At 39.8% G+C, this 21,132-nt stretch overlaps 1 protein-coding gene across 1 annotated transcript in view; it reads right to left on the minus strand.

Moving 5' to 3' along the window:
- xirp2a (xin actin binding repeat containing 2a) overlaps positions 1–20,518 on the minus strand; it is a 67,507-nt gene extending 46,989 nt beyond the window's left edge. The window contains exon 1 of the mRNA XM_041978947.1: positions 20,315–20,518. Coding sequence (XP_041834881.1) covers positions 20,315–20,518 — 204 coding nt within the window. The remainder of the gene's footprint in view (positions 1–20,314) is intronic.
- Positions 20,519–21,132: the final 614 nt, after the last annotated feature.

The raw sequence follows: 21,132 nt of genomic DNA on the forward strand, positions 1-21,132 counted from the left end.
AGTCAGGAAAATATATGAAGGTCTGACCTGCACATAGTTTACAACATGTTAAATTTGAACTTTTAAACAGGAACTAAACAGAAATCAGTTTGTTTTTTTGTTTTTTTTTTTATCTTGACTTAAACCTTTCCCACCCTAAATTATGTTGCTCTGTCACTTCATCACTACACCTCCGCCTTGGCTCCGTCATCTTTTATCTGGGAGGAAAACATGAATGAACAGCTGTTTCCAGCCCATGTTTTTACAACCCACCCATCAGCCCTGACCTCTGCCACCCTGCATTGTGTAAAAGTCTTGACCCACCCCTCATTCTTTCTATCTTTCTAGGAAAACAGGAAATAGCTGCAAAGACAAAAACAGTTTGTACAACTCTAACAAGGTTGATAGTGGATGTTTGGTGTAAACAAACAAGCTTTCTATGGTTTCTTTAGGAAGTCTGCAGGGATGGCTCTGCAGGCTTCTCGAAGGTTTTCGTTGGAAAGGTGAACCAAATCAAATTTTATTTATAAATCACTTCTCATTCAAAAACAGCACAAAACTAATAAAAACAACCGTTTATGCATATTAAGCTGAATGTAGGTGTAAAAACACGACTGGGGATGCTCATCTAGCTTCACGCTGCTGTGAGGATCCAGTATCTCTGGGATCCGTCCAGACCAGGTCGCGGCTGGTCGAGGCCCACGCTGCAGGCATAGGGCTGCAGCACCCTGCCTTTCATTCCCTTCTCTGTCCAGATGATCCCATCCTGCTTCAATGATGTTCAGATCCGGGTTCTGGGGAAGATCCATCGTTCCATCAGACCTTCAGTCCAGTTCTTGTGTCATGTGACACACTTCTGCCCTTCCTTAAAAACGGCTTCTTGTCAGCCACGATGGATTTCAGATCCTGTTCGTCTGCTGCAGATAGTTTTTATACCGACTCTTTTTCTTTTGTCCTCCACGTGTCCAGTTTCCGCCTCAACGCTGAGATAAGCCGAGTTTCCAGCTAACAGCTTTCTTTCACACATCAAACTAAAGTAAAGGGAACAGATGATGTGTCTTCGTGGTCGTATGTCGACACAACGCTGGTTCATCCCTCAAGTTTGAAGGATTCTTAAAGTTTGAATGATTCATAGTTTGGTGTTAAGCGGCTCGAGTCATTTAAGATATTCTGACTACTTGGAAACAAAATATAAAGAGAGAGCCTTATTTTCTGTAACAAAAGAATAAAGAAATCATCATTAAAGATCCATTTTTCCAGAGCTTTCTTCTGCATGTCCTCATTTTCAGCATCAGCTGTAACACTTATCCCTTTAGCATGATGAGAATAGAATGAGGTCCATTTACTAGAGACTAAAAGTCACGACATGCCAGCCAGCATGCAGAAGTATTCCTCTTTGATCTGCACATTAGGCCTCAGCTGGATGCTGAAAGCTGCGAAGTGGCTGTAGCAGCTGAGTGGCCTCAACCTCAGGGCTCAATAGATGGGTGAACGAATGCGTGAGTGCCTGTTCGAGAGCTTTAGTCAATTATGTGAAGGTAATTGTCATCTTTAAAGACACGGCTACTGCAAAGAGAGACTGATTTGCACCAAAAAAGATCTAATAAATTTAATTTGCCTGCGCAGCCCATTCATTGTCATCTAATAGTTGCTCCCATTTAATCAAAGGATTTAGATTTTCCTGCTGATGCCTTTAAACATTGTTAGTAGTGATGTTTAGAACGTAAAAACAGATTTAAGAAAAACTTCATTTCTGTAGAGTTACTATTCTACATAACGTCACAGCTCAGAAGGAAAAGCAGGAGGAAGCTGAAATGAAAAGACTGCTGGCTGAAAACATTTTAATCCTGTCAGTTAGAAGTTACTAAGCTAAGTCATTACATGCTAATTCCTTCTTGTGTGGACAATCCATCAAATAGCTGCTGACTCGTTTTAGTCAACTCCTTAAAACTGTGGTGGTTCAGGAGATGACATAACCCCTTTTTTCATTTTTCACTGACTGGCGGGAGTAAACCTGCACGAGATATTCCTACCACACCGTTTAGCTGTTTAATACTTTAATAAAACCCATTTTTACTATTTGGCCTTTTTGGTTTATTTGGTTTAATTGGTCTTATTGTGATGGGTTTTAGTTGTTTTTACGTATGTTTGATGTTTTTGTCCATTTTATGTTTTTTATAGTTTTTAGTAGGTGCTGCACTTCGTTGATTTGTGGCTGTTTTAACTCTTTATGCTGAAGGTCTCATATCTGATTCATACAGTTTTTGAGACCTTTTGCATCACTTTATGGTTATAATTAAAATAAAAAAACAACTTTGCACTAAACCCTGGTGAACATGATGTGATACTTGTCTTCTGCCCCCTGGTGGTCACCTTTTGCAATACAATCATTTTGACATATTACAGTAATAAAGGCTAAATTTAAAAAAGTTATTGCAGAAGATTTAAGATCATTTAAAAGAAACAGAGATCCTTAAGAAACTCAGATTGATAACTCAATTAATGGAATGATGTATCTCTGTAAAAGTAAGCAAAATTAATGTAATCAAAAAGAAGGTTAAAATTATTTTATTAAATAAATGTACGTGTAAATGATGCTTCTATGATTGTTTACACTTGTCTGTTTTTGGTTGTTTTATTTGTATTTAAAATAAATGTCCATGTAAAAACAGGGCAGTTTATAAAAGTTTCATTTTGCTCTTTTTCTTTCTTGTTTCTTTTTCTGATTATCTTTTATCTGTTTTGGTTTGAATGTATTGAGAATTAATTAAAAATAAATGTGTTTGAATACAACTTATCTCAGATCTTGTTAGTAAAAGCTGTGCTTTACTACCAGCAAATGTCAAATGTGATTATTTTAGACCTGTAAACACATTAAGTGAGCTTTCTGTTATCAGCTGGAATCCATTTCTACTGTGAAATGTCAGCGCAGGACTTGTCATACAAAAGAAAACTGAGACTTGTCATGTATATTTCTCAGTTCTGTGGGGCACAGTTAGGAGGTAAGTGCACACAATGGCTATATTTAACTATGACTACAGTTAAATTTGCATCTTTTTACATCTTTTGTGCCATTTGGTTTCTTATCAGTAATACTGTGGTGGACACTGTACTTGGGTTTTTTTAGATTTGCATAGACTAATATTTTGATAAATGCAATTAAACGAGTTTTGGGCACTGAAAAGGAATATTTATGAAAACACCTGTTGACGGGTTGACTAGAGCATCAGGATGTTTTTTTACTTCATGTCACATGTCAAATGTGCTGCTTTGTTTTTGGGTTAAAGTCAGAACGTTTGTTGATCTTTCCTTTGTTTCCATGCCAACGACAGATGTAGCTAAGGTATGGTACTAACCTTGCTAAGGGGGCTTTTTATTTAGGGTCTAAATTAAAAAAAACTATAACAATATGATATATATGATGTATGGATTCTGTGGACAATAATTCAGTAATTGCTAATATAATTAATTCTGGCATGATCATATTTCACTTTGTTCCTCAGACTCATCCAACTGCTTCTACCTCCCAACCCAAACAGAACAATTCAGCTTTGTGCAAAGTTTCCTGAGCTGGTCACAGAAAGATTTACCACCAAATCATGTTTTCTGGCCTTCAGTTTTCTGGCCTTCAGTACTGTTAATATGAATAATACCGAAGAAATAATGTGTAGTTAAAGACAGAGAAGGAAGAAATTATAGAAAAACATATTTTAAACCTCCTCTTGATTAGACCCCCTGTACAGGGAACAACATGACATACATACAGTCCAGAAGACGTTAGCAGACACCAGGAAGCAGCAATGCTAGCATGTAGCATAGCAACATGATGGAGAAACGCAGCTAAAAGACTCCACCAAGCATCAGCATCCTAATCAAACACAGTTCAAACCCCAAGCAGTTGCGAATGTAAGAAAACCATGAGAACATCTCTGTCCACTCTCTAATTTCTCCACACAACAAGGACTCACATGAAAGCAGAGACTCTGCTGGTTACAGAGATGTCCACCTCATCACTGTGGGACAGAAACTCTGGAACTAGCAGCCAGGATCAGAAACCAGGTCTTACGTTTGTGTCATCACTTTTTAAAATGGATGCATAGATAAATATGTCATAGATCTGGATTATTTAGGGTGACAGGCTGTTTGTTAGCATGAAATAATAAAATAAAAAAAGGTTGAATATGTGCTAACCTCCATCCCCTTTTCCTTGTAGGTTAACGAACAATGCAGGTGGTTATGCAACAGTCTGGCTTGTTCGTTGGAAGGTCATCCCAGCTTTTACACTGCCCTTCCTCCCATCTCCTCTTTCTCCATCTTCTGCAACCACTTTTTGTTTTTTGCTCTGGATGGCATAAGCAATCCCTAACGCAGTCCAGGAGGAACATGATAACTATTTATTTTGTTACCTATCAACTGTTCTTATTATGACTAAACAGAGAAAACCTCCTACATCAATATTTTATACTCACAGGAGCACAAAAGAGATGTGGTCCAGAATCAGTGATGGAGGGGAGAGAAATGGCAAGTGAAAATGTAAATAGAAGGAAAATGACATTGTGCTGTGTGTGGCATAGAAAAAACAGAAAAAAATAAAAATAAAAAATGGATTCTGGTTTGTAAAAGTGATTTGAGTTTTTCTACCAAGGCCAGCAGGGACTGAATGGATTAACTGAAGAGCAGACAGGCAGACTGTCACTGTCATAAACTAAGCAGCAGACATGAGCAAAAAAGAGAAAATAAAGCTGAAAAAAGGAAAATATAAACTATTATAAACACAACGCATTTACAGAGAAAAATGGGAAAAAGGCTCCAGACTTGTTTTTTTACATAAAAACCCTCCAGTACATAAAACCTGTCTTAATAAAATGTACATTTGGGTAAATTACTGCAATGGTCACAGATTTTGTTTCATTACTTCCTTTCTGGCTGTTTTCTGACACATTACAGTCGGGTGATGTGTTTTCATCCGTTCCCCTGCTGGTACAACGGGATCCATGATGCAACATTTAGTCAAGAGTTTTCCTTTGGCAGCATTTGTGGTTCTGTCAGAATTCTCCTCCCCTGTGTCTGCATGATGTGCCGTAAATTATTCATCTTGTATTATTTGAAATTGTATAGCATAAAGCACAGAAGTAATCTGGGTTGATATTTTCATAAATCATGATTCAACAGTTCCTGAATATATTGTTAAACCAGTCAGTCAAATTAACCAGCATGGCCTTAGATGTTTGCTAATTCAGCTACTTAATCTTCTACCATCCTGTTTAGCCTTTTTGTTAATAATTCTAACATTAAATTGTTAGCTCGTACAATTAGCTGCTTGCTAACATTATTTGGTCTTTTTGGCACTTTGTCTATAACAGTGTTTCAACCACTGATCATCAGGTGTGCCGTGGGAAATTATCCAATTTCACTTAATTGGTCTAAAAAAACATTTTTTAAACAAATTAATTATTATCTGCAAATAATATTCCATGTGTCTGTGCTGTGGCGACTGGCAGAGTAATCATGTAATACTAGGTATGGATGCGACAGGTGGTGGTGACAGTGGCGTTGTGGCTAGCAAGACTACGTAGACAGAAGTATTTGAAATGGAAAAATGTTAACTCTGGACTGGGCCCTGGACAAAGTTTGATCCAGACAAAGGTCCTAGTTTGTGTGGAGGTCAAAAGAAAGTGAAGTGTCTGATGCTCAGCATTTCATAATCATAATTCCTTAACATTGCAGAGATTATAACTATATTTGGTTGCAGCTGTAAGCAGAATGCCATTTCCTAAAAGCCTGAATTTTAGGCTCATTGTATGGACAGGCTTGTAAGTTCCTGGTATAAACACAGCATTATGTAAGGCACATTTAGAGTTTCTACATAAAAGGGTCTGTGTCTCCAAACTGACTGGATTTTGCAACTTAGCAAATTCCTAGAACAGGACGTACACCTGAAATTCAAAGAAGCACACCAACATTAGAGAGTGTAACATTATATTTTTCATATGCAGCTCTCATCATTGGCTCAAATGGAAACTTTGAGAAAGCATATATAAAGCGGCTGGCACGTATATTCAGAGACCTCACAGACTCTGCAGATCAGTAAACATTTGCGTTGTGGGTTTTGTGAATGGAGATTCAATAAAAGAAAATTTCCTGTTTAGTAAGGCATTTCCAGAAAAAAATCAGGACAGGAAATTTTTCAGGTCACATCAGAATATCTTGAAAAGGGAGGACTTAAGTGGCACTGGTTTTTACGCCGTGAGGCCCTCGTAGTGAAGACTTTACCGGCAGACTGGGTTCCTGTGATAGACAATATTGTGCGCTTGGTGAAAAGTCACATATTTGCATATTTGTGTGAGAAAATGGGAGCAGAGCATAAAGCCTTGCTGTTTCATATGCAGGTCCGATGGCTGTGGCGCGGCGAGGCGCTGGCCTTGTGTACGAGCTGTGGGAAGAAAGAAAATGTTTCCCACAAATGAGCGGTCCGATTACGCAAAGCAGCTGATGAGTGGTGTGCAAGGCTGGCATACATGGCGACATTTTTCATCACCTGAATGAGTTGAACACACGAATGCAAGGCCGACATGAAAGCCTGCTTACAAGTACAGATAAAATGAATGGATTCCATTCAAGGGTGCACCTCTGGCAACGACGTGTAGAAAGTGGCCACCTTAAAATGTTCCCACTCACCAAGAAATGGCAAGATGTTAACGTGGCTGCATTGTGTGAGACAATGAGTGAACATTTGAAAATTCTTGAGGAGAACATGTCATTTTATTTGTCTTCAGCCTTCAATAAATGCTTTGACTGGTTTAAGGACCCATTTGGCTCAGCATCTATTGTTGGAAAGGACCTGACTTCACAGCAGCAAGAAGAATTAACTAAACTTAGACAAAATTGTAGTTTAAAGATAAGCTTTACTGATCTACCTTCGGACAGTTTTGTCATTCTGGCAAACACAGCTACTTTGACATTGCTCTCATTTTCCACCACATATCTGTGTGAGCTGAGCTTCTCAAGCCTGACTGCCATAAAAACTAAAAACAGAGAGACCAGGGAGAGAGCTGAGAGCTGTTGAAGAGCTTTATAAGTGTGTTTTTCTTCAGTATCCACCAGGATACCAGCTCTCTGTTCATCCAAGCAGACGCAGGTTTCACACAGTGAGTATAAATATGAAAGACCATAAAATATATTTTTGTTTGTGTTTATTTTATTTCTACGGTGGGAACGCCCAACGAGCTTTACTTTTGTTCTTCAGAAACCTACGGGTGACGTCGCTGAGGCTCCGTCCATCTTTTATATACGGTCTATGTTTATAGACCGTATATAAAAGATGGACGGGCGTGTACGCATCATGGCTGCCACACTTTCCTAGTGTTTGTTTGGCACATAGGCTGCTTGCTCATTGGGTGGTTCCCACCTTCACACGTGTCGTCATTCCCAGAAAATCCAAAAAATGGGCAAACAGGTGGAGCTGAGAGGGGGACTGGGAAGGTGGGGGTGACTGACACCATCAAACTCCAAGCTGCCTGTAGCTAAGAGCTAACCGAGTTAACCCAGAGCTAACAGTAGCTAACCAGCTAATGGAGGCAGGCGGTCTAAAGCTAAGGTTTGCTGTTAGCCGGCTAAAAACCGGTTGGGCTGCACTCTCCCTTCTTTCCACAGATATTTGATACCTGTCAACCAAAAGAACACGCCCTTAATTATGCTGAATTTCAAGATTAAATAACATCCAAATGGATGAGTTAGACCCCCCCAGTTGTCAACAGTTGACCTATTAATCCTAAAATGTTTTTTTTGTTTGTTTTTTTTGTACCAGGCTTTAAACATGTTTATTTCTGCTATGAAGTTGGTCTGTTTAACATGGGAGTCTATGAGGATTGACTGTTTTGGAGCCTGCACCGAGCGGATGAGGGGTGAACTGCAATTTTTTGCACTTCTGCATAGGCTTCACATTTTACCTGCCGAGGTTGCCGCTTGATACTGTTAGCTGCTAATATAGCTACTTAATTCTCTTCCTATGGTTTAATTGAACAGTATTTACCAGATGGTATACATATTAAATTTGGCAGAAAAAATACTACTTTTTTAAAAATTAAAGTTCCACAAGTAAACATATGGTTGATAATTGTTGAAAAATATAATTTAAGCATCTAACCATTTTCTATACATGGCTGGAGCCTGTCCCAGCTGCCACTGGACAAGAGGCAGGGCACAACATGGACAGGTCCACCTCACGGACGAGTTTTTCTTCAACTGTAAGTCATGAGTGTAATGTACCAAACAGCAGATCTCACCATCAATGAATAGATCTGGATAGGCAATAACAAAATTAGACATGTTTTTGTAAAATGCACACACATGAGGGAGAGGAAGGAGTTTTACAAGACAGAAAGACCTTTGGTGGGTTTATAAGATCATCATGTCCTGGACTGCTGACAGAAAAGTCCTTCAAACCTGCGCTAAATATCTGGTCCAACTGGAATTGCAGAATAATTCATTCAACACTTCACACTGAACTTCTACAAGGTAAAGTGCCTTGCTCAAGGACAGTCTGGGATGCAGTTTATGAAAGGGGAGGAAAGTGATTTAGTCAACCAACTGAGCCAATTTGCAAATGACAAATTTGACCCAGATCTACTGCACAGCGGACATTTTAAAGCTTGACAGACGTCCAGTAATTTTGGAGAAGCTTGAAAATCTCTGTCACTGCTGAAGCTGACAGGAATATTAACTGGCTGGACTAGAAATGTTTTGCACTTTAAGTTGGTTGAAACCAGCCAGTATTAGTTATTTATGGTTTTTTTTTATTGCATAGAAACATAGATATTTGATATTTGTTACAAACTCTACATTAAATTACAATAAAATTCGGGGATGGCTGGCAGGGTGAAACACTACAAGACAGCTAAATTCATAAAATAGAAAGTACTAGAAGAAACCAGATCAATAAACATCCATAGCAGCTGGTGCCTGAATCATCTAATTAAACAAAAGACTGTGGACATGAAAGCCATGAGGGATTCCAGAAGAATCTTTCTGCAGAATTACTTTCTTAAACAGAACTTCAAATGAAAATTTTTGCAAATAAACTGACAAACTGCAGAATGTTGGCATTTACTTTTGCTTGCACAGTTCTTCACAAACACTTCTGCATCTACACAACAGCTTCGGCTACGATTCAAGATTCAACATAAAAAAATGAAATGTTTTCTTGGATAGGAACTACATTTTTATAGAGAAATGCCACTAAAATGTCTTTATATACAACCCCAAGTATATAAGACCTTAAACCTGATGAAAAATTTGAGCTGATAGTGAATCTGATGGCAGCAACACGTCTCACTGCATGGACTCAGGAAGACTTCCAGAAACCACTGTCTGTGAACACAGTTCACCCTGAAATCCACAAATGCAGGTTAAAGCTCCATCATGCAGAGAAGAAGCCAGATGTGAACAGGATCCAGAACCGGCACCTTCTTCTCTGGACCAAAGCTCATTTAAAATAATCTGAGGCAGCTTCCACATCTGTGAAGCTCCATCAATGCTGAAAAGTACATGGAGGTTTTAGAGCAACATCTGCTCCCATCCAGACAACGTCTCTTTCAGGGAAGACCTTGCAGATTTCAGCAAGACGATGCTGAACCACATCCTGCATCCATCACAGCAGCATGGCTTCACAGGAGAAGAGTCCGGCTGCTGAACTGGCCTGCCTGCAGTCCAGACCTTTCACCAATATTCAATATGTTTTAATATTGTAATTACAATATGACATGCAAAGTAAAAACTTGTACCTCATTATGTGGTGTTAATTAATGTAGGTTAATTATAGAACTTCCTCTATTTTGAACGCAGCCCTCAGTAATAAACATGCCAGTTTCCTATCATAGGTCAGAATGTCTTTGCAATATTGATATTTTGCACACTTATATTGTGAGAAGGATGAATCTTAGGTATTTTGTGCAGCTCTACGGTGGACAAGAGGTTGGTTGACCATTCATACGGCTTATTTTACAAGAAACAAAATCCAAGCTTGTTATCTTTAGCAGTTTTATCTACTTAAATTGGTCCCTGCTGAATATAAGACCCTATTTATCTTATATAAATGTTCACATTCAGGGGAAATGTATCTCTCATCTCTCATTCTGCATTATGAGCTTTTATCCATTGATTATCAAGGCACTTAATTAGAGATGAAACATGACACACACATGGACATGCACGAAGAAAAAAATAGAAAAAAAATTGAGAGCAGTAAAAGATAAAACTATTAAAATCTGTCAGTGTCAGTGATTGTGCAGCCCTAAAATAGGTCCTGATCAAGTTAATCATTATTGAAGCATGAATATAATTTGCTAATCAGAGTGCTGACCTGCTTCACCTACTAAAAGAACTCATTTTTCACATTATGTTTCTTCTAACCCCCACCTTTTCCACTTATTCACTGAATTACTATCACTCCCCATCTATATTTATTACCACCATCCTTCCCCACATCCCGTCTCTCAACACTCTTTCACAATGGAGCCCTGTGCTCACTGAATATAAAGTATATTTCAGTCTCTTTCATCAGACTTTCTTTCCTCTAAATGTTCATTGAGCAGTGCCAACATCACCAGTCACTATTTTTACATGACGACTCAAAAGCGGCCGGTCCTCCGGCTCTGTTTTCAGCCTCTCCAAATATACCCCGAACCATAGCACTGACATCAGCTGGCCTGCTGCATGCCGAGGTCATATTCTGGGGATTTCACTCTATAATTATGTGAGTGTGTAATTCAAGCTCCTGCAGGTGAACAAACTAGCTATTACAGTATGTTTAGCTGAATTTGACCTCAGCCCCATGCAGACAGCTTATGTTTAATTAGAGATGTGGTGATTTTACACGCCCTTATCAACCAATATGAAGCTTTTATGAGAATTTTTAACACCCCTCTTTGATAATTACTACCAAAATAATCTCCTGTCCTTCTGTGGAGTTGTTGATCCTGCCTTCCTCTTCCACATTCATGAAGCGTTCAGCTACAGGTAGATGTTGATGTTCCCAGCTATCAGAAATTATACTAAAACACTGATAATTCAGCTAAATGTCAGAGTTAATTATAAAAGCTATCCTGTAATTTTGAAAAATATGAACCCCAAATCCTAATCAGGTTTGTAAATCAAGCTGAATTTGTCTTAGGGCTGGGATATACTTGCTGTTAGCGACGTGTCCGTATACATGGATTTTTCTGGGCTAGCGGGGAGAATATAACATGTTAACACACGATAAAGATGTTGTTATACATGTTAGCATGTTGATATTAGCATTTTGTTCTTGCCCTTGATGTTAGATTTCCCTCTGTCCATTCAATGCAACAGTTTTAAGAAATTTTGACTAAAGCTGTGTCCCAATTCAGGGTCTGCACACTTCGAAGTGTGCAGACCCTGAATTGGGACACAGCTTAAGTCCTGCCAAGAATGTAGAATGCTGAGCAAAGCTAAAAATGCAACTACTACTGGAAATAAAACTGATTTTTAAGGAGCTTGCTCGTTAATCGTGTGCATTTGGCCAATGCTTACATGCTAGAGCTAAACTAATATGGTCAATTCTAAAGGTTCATCATCACTTGTTGAGAAATACTCAACAAGTTGGCAAATAGCTAATGTCAGTTAGCTAGCTTCTTGCTAGCCATTTATACTTTACTGTTAGTTAGAGGAAGTCATGACAATGCTACCAACTGCAACAGAGTGGAAGCAAGATATCAGTGGATTTAATTTTGGCCTGCAGGGAGAAAGTATGCTACGGTTTGGTACTGATTTTCATATGCACACGTAAGCATGTTGATGTTGGTATCTGTGTTCTAGCTGTAGGCGTTAGATTTACTTCTGTCCATTTGTTGCAACTGTTTTCTGATGTTTTTAACTACAGCTGCATATTGTGAAGAAATGTTGACTAAGTCCTGCTAAGAATTTTGAGCAAAGCTAAAATGCCACTACTACTCAACACAGCTGGTTTTTAGGAGCTTAGTTGTAAATTGTATGTTATTAATAAACATTAGCATGCTAGTAAGCTAATACAGTGAAATAACACTGAACATTTTATTAATCTTAAATCTTTTTGTCAAAGCTGGCTTCTTAGTAGCCATTTAAATTAATAATTTATTATTAAATTATATTTTTTAATTTATACTTGTTAGTTGGAGGATTTCATGACAATCCTAACTACAAAAATAGTAGAAACAAGGCATTGGGTACAGTCAAACAGTCCAAAATATTAGCCTCCTGCTTCCTTTTCCCTTGACCTTGTTGGAAAATGTAATGGGATTAGCTTTAGTAAGAAAAATCTGAAAGGACAAAGACAACCATGCCGTGAAGAGACTCCATATACTAAACTGTTTTCTGGTTCTGCAGCACTGGAACTACGATATACAATAAATCTTCAACAGAAAGTGCTTTAGATACGTCATTAGAGCTCCTTTTCTTCATATTTGGACGTTTCAAACAGCTCTTTCTACTTCTTAGTCATACCCACTGATCCACGTGGTGGCATAGCTTAGTGGGTAGAGTGGTCGTCTTGTAGCCTGAGGGTTGCCGGTTTAGTTCTCGGCCTGTCGAGATGTCCCTGAGCAAGACTCCGAACCCCAAATTGCTCCTGATGGGTTGTGGTTAGTGCCTTGCATGGCAGCTTCCAGTGTGTGAATGGGTGAATGTGATGTATGATGTAAAGTGCTTTGGGTAACATTCTTGGTACAGTAAAACGCTATATAAATATAATATATAAATATGGACCATTTACCATTTTACCATTTTATTTCCCTCAGTGAGGAAGGTTTCTAAGCATAACAGACAATACGACTTCCTGACAATTCTGTTTATGTCATTAGCTTCTCAGACATGCATAAAGGATAGTGGGTGTTTTTAAAATGCTGAAGATACAAAGAAGCCCCCCTGAAACTTCCCAGAAAGAAAGTCCTTTGAAGGCTCCTTGACATTGAAACAGTACTTCAGTGAGATCTGATGGCATGGTACCTTAGGAAAGCATCTTATGAGTAAATACAGCTTCACAGAGCTGCTGGCTGGCTGAAACTTCTTTCTTTTTTTGTATTTTTCAGCTCCAGACAAAAGATTAACAGCCATCGTAAGCTTCTTTTCCAAGACTGCTTCCTGTGATGAGCGTCAGAGATGAGAAAACATGGAGGTGCCCTCCCAATTACATAATGTCATAATTAATGATTGAAACAGCCTTGAAGTCTTTGGCGAATTGTAGAACACATATGCTCTTGTGGGGCTGTGGGTGTCAAACTGTGGAAGCGAAAAGACCATCTGAGCCACATACAAATCTGTTCGGAAAAAGGCCCGGAGATATGCTTTCATTTCCCAGCTATGGGAACGGATTACCTTATGTTGGAGTGATTATGCACATGCTACCCAGCACCTCTGGTGAACAGATAAAAAAGTAAGAAGGCATTACAATCCAGATTTTTACATTTCAGTCGATGAAACAAACACATGAACTAGAGAAAATGTTTGTTTCAGAGATGCGTTGTCATAGCCACAGAGACAAGGAACAAGTCATCTTCACACAATACAAAACGGAAATGACGGGAAAACGTCATTTACAAGCTCATAAGACTTGACGAGGATGATGATGTCCTCGTCAAGTCTTGACCGGTTTCTTGCAAACACTTGACATTTACTTAACATTTACATTTATTTAACTACAGTGGGGCAAAATAATTTAATCTTCTTTTTCTAATTTGGAAAAGTCTTAATTCTTTATCTTTCAATTTATTTGAGACTTTAACTCTTAAACTCTAAGTTTTGTTTTTTGTTTTTTGTTGTTGTTGTTGTTTTTTGGTTTTTTTTATTTGTTTAGTTTTTTTTTTTTTTTTTTTTTTTTTGGTTTTTTTTTTTAACTCAGCAGGTCAGAGTTCTTTTGATGGTCCACTTCAGTTTGGTAGGTATTTTCTGTCTGTCTATGGTTCCCACACAAGATCCAGAGATTTGGCAACACGTGATCCCAAACTGATTATTTACAAGGGTGTAGCTCTGTATAACCATCTGCGTAGCAGGGGTGCACGTCAGGTCTGGAAGAGGTGCACGTCGAGCCTCTGCGGAGCTACGCAGCACCTACACTGACGCTGCACGAGTATAAATCTGTCTTAAAGGTTGAAAGTTCTAAACTCAGATATGATCCTGAGTTCAGTCAGTAATAAATTCCACAGCTTTGTAAGAAAAGGCAGACGGACCAGACGGAGGTCTGCAGCATGGAAGCTTCCAGTTCTGGTTGGTGGAACAGTGACCAAGCCTTTTCTCATCTGCACATCATTCTCTCAAGTCTTGGCTTTCAAAACTATTTCCATGTTTCCACTTTTTCCTCATTTCCAGTTATTCCTGCTACTATTTACCTGCTATCCTCACTAAACCAACTCCAGCTCAGCTGCTTTGTGGCGCCACCGTGCATCAGAAACGTCTTCTTGGCTTTATTCCAGCCATAGAGGAGCATTATTTTTCTTCTTTTCACACACACATAGAACTTTCTGCTCACTGGTTGATCTTTGGCTGCTCCTGATTGGACGTTACCGTTAATCTAAGCTCTCTGATTGGTGGAAAGTCTGACAGGAAGTGGCTTCATCATCATGTCCAGGTCTAAATAGAGGTCTCCTAGCAACATAGTAGTGATGGTGATGTTTTTATGGTGAAATGTGATAAATAATGCTGTTATCATGGATCATTGTGGATTTACCAGATAGAGTCTCTGAATAAAACTACATTTAGTGGCTGGATTGTAAACCTCCTGAACGTGATATAAATACCTGGAAAACTTCCGTAGATCACCTTAAGGGTAGCTATCCATCACAGTTTACCCCACAGAGCTACACACTACTGCTCCTGAGACACTGATGATGGTAGAAGAGATGGAGCTAGGAGATCTAGCAGTTATAAGAGTTAATAACGCCATTTAGAGATGACAGTCACAGGAGTCAGAAGAAAGGTAAAAGCGGCTTCATTTGCTGCTTTTTAGATCAGAGGTCACCTTTTCTAAACAGGCAGGGTGCTGACGGCATTTTACAAAAGCTCTGTGCAGGAAATATCCACACACATCTTCTCAATCCATTCAAGAGGATAGGAGTGAGCTGGTTCAGGTGATGATTCATGTTGTGAAAATAAACTGAGAGAACATTCCAGGCCCCTGTGTTACCGCCTGGATTTACATAAACACCTCAGTCAGAAACCAGAGAGCGCGAGCCCTCCACCTAAAAAAAGCCTCCCTCTTTCTATCTTAAACCATGCGTGTTATCCTGTTACCCAGGTGATACTGACATTATCCCACAGCATGAAATCCTGTTAAAATCCTTTCTGCTGCAATTTACATTCATCAAACTTGTCAGAATTAAACGCCGCACTAATTATGTAAATCCTGCAAATCTAAAAGCCTCATAGATGGAAAAAGGCTCATTTAAGAATTCTTCCAGCATTTTGAGATATATATATATTTATGACAGCTTTCAAATTAATTGATCATGATTAATCACCATTTGAAAAGATGAGAAGATCTATATTTGTATATACACACACACACACACATGTATCTGTATCTTATTTATTTATGTATCTGTTAAATGAGTTGATTTTGTAACATAATTGTTTTTTAGTTCTAAAGATCTTACGTTGCCACCTACTGGCTAACAATGAGCATTACAAAGGCCATAATAGAATTTACTATAATGGGAATTTAACACCAAATGTACACTCCTCCCCCACAGGTGGCTTTTATTAGTATATATTTTTATGTCTAACAGTTCTTGCTTTGCCATGATAATTGTATTGTAATCTGTCTCACGAAGGTCAGACAGACTCTGTAAACACAGCATCCCTCCAGGAGCAGCAAAACTCTGCATTTCTCACGGGGATTGCTGTGAATTCATCTCACACTGAGGATTTTTGGCCACTTGGGAATCCATCAGTCTTTGTTATGGCTGGCTGTCCAATGACATTCCCTCATTTAAATAAAGCAAATGGAGCATGGGCTGAAAAATACAGTGTGTCATCAAATATGAAGCCCAACATTACAGATGATTTGGCAACAAGGTCGGGTTTTATACCAGAACAGTTGTCCTCATCTCCTTACGAAGGTCTGGGAGGATTGTTTGGCTTTCATTGAGACTTTTAAGATTAGACTAATGAAACGCTGCCAAGATCAAAAAGTAAAGACATTCAGGGAAAGGGGAAACAGTGTGATGTTGAGTAGAATCATTTTTAATAACATCTTTCTTCTAGAAAAGCCAAAATTATACTATGATTTTTATGCACATTGTAAAGTATTACATGAGAAATTACAACCCAAACCCAAATAAAAAAATGTAAATAAAACCACAATGCAATGATTCCTCATGAAGCCAAATTTTACTCCCAGTAGAAGATAAACAACATATCAGATGATGAAATAGGGACATTTTACCATTTAATGGAAAATATGAGCTGGATAGTGAATCTGATGTAAAAAGTCTGTAAAAAGTAGTTCCAGGGTGGTGTTCAGCATGTAAAAAGTAGTTCCAGGGTGGTGTTCAGCACGGTGTAAAAAGTAGTTCCAGGGTGATCTTCAGCATGTAAAAAGTAGTTCCAGGGTGGTGTTCAGCACGGTGTAAAAAGTAGTTCCAGGGTGATGTTCAGCACGGTGTAAAAAGTAGTTCCAGGGTGATGTTCAGCATGGTGTAAAAAGTAGTTCCAGGGTGATGTTGAGCATGGTGTAAAAAGTAGTTCCAGGGTGATGTTCAGCATGGTGTAAAAAGTAGTTCCAGGGTGATGTTGAGCATGGTGTAAAAAGTAGTTCCAGGGTGGTGTTCAGCATGGTGTAAAAAGTAGTTCCAGGGTGATGTTCAGCATGGTGTAAAAAGTAGTTCCAGGGTGATGTTCAGCATGTAAAAAGTAGTTCCAGGGTGATGTTCAGCATGGTGTAAAAAGTAGTTCCAGGGTGGTGTTCAGCATGGTGTAAAAAGTAGTTCCAGGGTGGTGTTCAGCACGGTGTAAAAAGTAGTTCCAGGGTGATGTTCAGCATGTAAAAAGTAGTTCCAGGGTGGTGTTCAGCACGGTGTAAAAAGTAGTTCCAGGGTGATGTTCAGCATGTAAAAAGTAGTTCCAGGGTGATGTTCAGCACAGTGTAAAAAGTAGTTCCAGGGTGATGTTCAGCATGTAAAAAGTAGTTCCAGGGTGATGTTCAGCACGGTGTAAAAAGTAGTTCCAGGGTGGTGTTCAGTATGGTGTAAAAAGTAGTTCCAGGGTGGTGTTCAGTATGGTGTAAAAAGTAGTTCCAGGGTGATGTTCAGCACGGTGTAAGAAGTAGTTCCAGGGTGGTGTTCAGCATAGTGTAAAAAGTAGTTCCAGGGTGGTGTTCAGCATGGTGTAAAAAGTAGTTCCAGGGTGATGTTCAGCACGGTGTAAGAAGTAGTTCCAGGGTGGTGTTCAGCATGGTGTAAAAAGTAGTTCCAGGGTGGTGTTCAGCATGGTGTAAAAAGTAGTTCCAGGGTGGTGTTCAGCATGGTGTAAAAAGTAGTTCCAGGGTGATGTTCAGCACGGTGTAAAAAGTAGTTCCAGGGTGGTGTTCAGTATGGTGTAGCATCTCTTCTTCTAACATGTCTGGAAACATCTGGGAAGTGAGGAGACCAGTTGCTGGAGTTTTAGGAGAGGAATGTTGTCCCATTCTGGTCTGATGCAGGATTCTAGCTGCTCTATAGTCCTGGACCTTGGTTGCTGGATTCCTGCTTCCATGATGCTCCAGGTGTTGTGTACTGGTGAAAGGTCTGGACTGCAGGCAGACCAGTTCTCCTGTGAAGCCATGCTGCTGTGATGGATGCAGGATGTGGTTCAGCATCGTCTTGCTGAAATCTACAAGGTCTTCCCTGAAAGAGACGTTGTCTGGATAGGAGCAGATGTTGCTCTAAAACCTCCATGTATTTTCCAGCATTGATGGAGCTTCACAGATGTGGAAGCTGCCCACGCCATAGGCACTAATGCAGCCCCATCCCATCAGAGATGCAGCTTTTCACCTGTCCACTGATAACAAGCTGGATGCTCCCTCTCCTCTTTAGTCTGCAGGACACGCCATCCAGAGCTTCTCCTTTTAGCTCAGCTCCTTCTTCAATGCAGACTGATGCAGAGTCCAGTTGCCGGACCAATCCACCTGTTGATCTCCTGGTACATCCTTCCTTTGTTTATGAACAAAACTGAGATACTTGAACTCCTCCACTTGGGGCAGGACCTCATCCCCGACCGGAGAAGGACACTCCACACTTTTCCAGGTGAGCAAACATATCACAGCCTGATGAAGCCAAAAGAACCACATCAACCTAACCCTGATCCACCGTACCGGATCTCCTCAACATCTTGGATACACCTTGAAATTCTGTCCATTAAAGTTATGAACAGAGTTGGTGACAAAGAGCAGCCTTGGAGGAGTCCAACCCTTACTGGAAACTAATCCGACTTACTACAGGCGTTTCATTTCACCCTACCCATCGAGACGTGTTACCTACACATGGCACAACATGAAAATACCATAGCTACAGACCCACAAATCCATGCTACCCTCGACTCTGTGTTTAAGCTGCTGGACCTGCTTGGTGATACTTTGGTCAGCTGTAGCTTTAGCATATTTTCATGGAGTAATTTATACTGTTGAGACATCCTAGCTTCATTAATTTAAATTAAGTATGATTTTTTAATGTTTGCGACATTATTTCTTAAGACTGTACATACAGGGCAGTTAGTTTAAAGATCATTAATCCACAAATATGCAGAATAATGATCTTTAAAATTACTAGTTTTTGATCCCACAAAACTGCTAACTGTACTTTTTGTGCAATAGGGTGGCACAATTCACAGCTGAACCTATTAAAGGAGCATGTAGGTTTCAACAAGGTAGCACATTTCAACACAACACCGGCAATGCGGACCAAGCTCTGGGACTGATTGTACAGGGAGCGAACGGCCCTTAGAGGGGTCTGGTAGCCACAGGACTCCCTGGGGGACACGGTTGTACTTCTTCTCCATGGCCAAAAAGCACGGGTATACTGTTTGGACGAAGTCCCATGCTACCTCCTGGACCTTGCTGAGAGTCCAACCACACAACTACAAAATTTATTCTTTACTTTTCTATTACACTGAACAATGAAGGTTAGAGGTACACTGTGTTTTAACTGTAGTACTAGGTTAACGTAGATAATTCCAAAAAAAAAAAAAATCATCCAAAAAAATCACATGTGAAAAGAAGCTGATGAATGAAGTCCATAAGTTTGACGTTTTCCCAGACTGCTGCTTGTCTTGCACTAGTAAAAAAATAAAATAAAAAAGCAAAACATGCCCCCATTCTAGGGCATGCTGTCCTACACCCAACATATTATATTTAACCCTCACAAACGTAGCTAAATAATAAAGAAAAAACATATAGCTCCTCCTGTAACACTGAAACATTACTTAATAATCTTTTTTTAATGACAAAGCTGGCTGAAACTGCAAGCTACGGACATCTTATCAGCTGAAATACTTCCGGATCATTCCACTGCATCTCAAATACGTCTGATAAGAAACTGCATCTAATAACCTTAAAAACTGGACTGAAAGCACACGTTCCATCCAAGCTACAGTGATGTGCCTCATTAACTGCAATCATTTATTAGATGTTTTCATCTCTGAAGCCAGATGTGCCGGATAAAACCTCATCTTCCCTCTCTGCTCTGGCAGAAGCTTCTCACTGCTTCCACTTACAGGTTTATTTTTAAAGTCCTGCTTAACCATAAAGACCCTAAAATAGGCCTTAAATAACAGAGTGTCACATTTCTGCAACCCTGTGCAACTCTGCCACCAGCTGGCACATTTCCCATAATTCAGTGGCTCCAGTGGGTTAGGTTGGTTTTTATTTCCATGCATCCTTACTGAGCTCACGGTCCTTGTAAGATTAAAAGAAATTCAACTGAATTTGTTTAAACTGCAAAAAGTAGCCCATTATGACCTTTTTATGGACATATAAATGTGAGGTGGTCATGTAATGGAACGCCTCAGCTCCAACAGACTAAGATTTTCCTGTTAGTATGGAAAACCAAGGCGGAGGAGGGAAAGCCACTCTCCTCTCCAGCAAGGCAGCGTGTCCTGTAAGCACTTTTCACAAATAAAACAATGGAAAAACCCAAAGTGCAAGCAAATTTGAGGCAAATGGAGAGGTAAGAACACCCAAGCATAGGTTCCCAGTAAGATCAGCTGTGGTTTGTGACGTTACCGACAAAGCACAAACTGGCCAAATAACCTGAATGAAAGTAGAACTTTGTTGCACAAAAAAGGTGAAATTCCCATGTGAAGAGGCAGTACTTACAGCGCTTTGTGCAGCAGGCTTCTCAAACATCCTCTTCAAGCTATTAAGTGGGATATCAAACCGTTCAATCTTCTTAGCAACCTGCAGGTCTTCTTTGAACACTGAATCGTTTGATGCCGCTACCAGCGGCCTGGAGGGACCACAGGAAATGAAGCCCGAGGTCATGCTCGCCACCTCCTCTCCATTTCCTGATTGAATTTCCATTGTTGAGGAGAAACTCTACACCCCCGCTCTTCTCTTCAGACTGGTGCTCAGAGGGGAAGTCTATTATGTAAGGTGAATCAGAAAGTCTGAGAAGCTCTCTGGGCTTGTACAGGCGGGCTAGAGGGAGGAGGAGAGAAGGAGAAGTTCTCTGCTCTGCAATTACCCACGCTATGTAAACTCACATGTGGGCTTAGAAAAGTGAATGAAGACATGTTTGAAGGAGTGAGACAGTATAGATGGGATAAAGGGAGGGTGGCAGCAGGAGAATCAAGTAGGAAAGAGGAGAGCTGAGTTTATCCAAGGGTCCTGTTTAACATGACCCTTCACAGCTTTAAGGTAGAATTTAATCATGACACCTGAAATCAAGCACCTAAAACCCCGTTTCCACGAAGAGGTCCGGCTCGGGACGGGATGTTGTGGTGGGCTTTGGTTTGTGAAACCCTGATCTCTGTTGCACTTCTACAACCAACCAAATCATTATCTGGTATGCAAGTATATACTAGATAGCAATAGATGTGTCAGCTACGTAATAGTGCGATGTCATAGGTTAGCAACATAATGAAGAAACAAAGGAGGAGAATGGTGGACATCCAGCAGTTCATTTCTTTAAACAA

This window comes from Melanotaenia boesemani, chromosome 24 (genome assembly GCF_017639745.1).
Source record: "Melanotaenia boesemani isolate fMelBoe1 chromosome 24, fMelBoe1.pri, whole genome shotgun sequence".
NCBI classification, from domain to species: Eukaryota; Metazoa; Chordata; class Actinopteri; order Atheriniformes; family Melanotaeniidae; genus Melanotaenia; species Melanotaenia boesemani.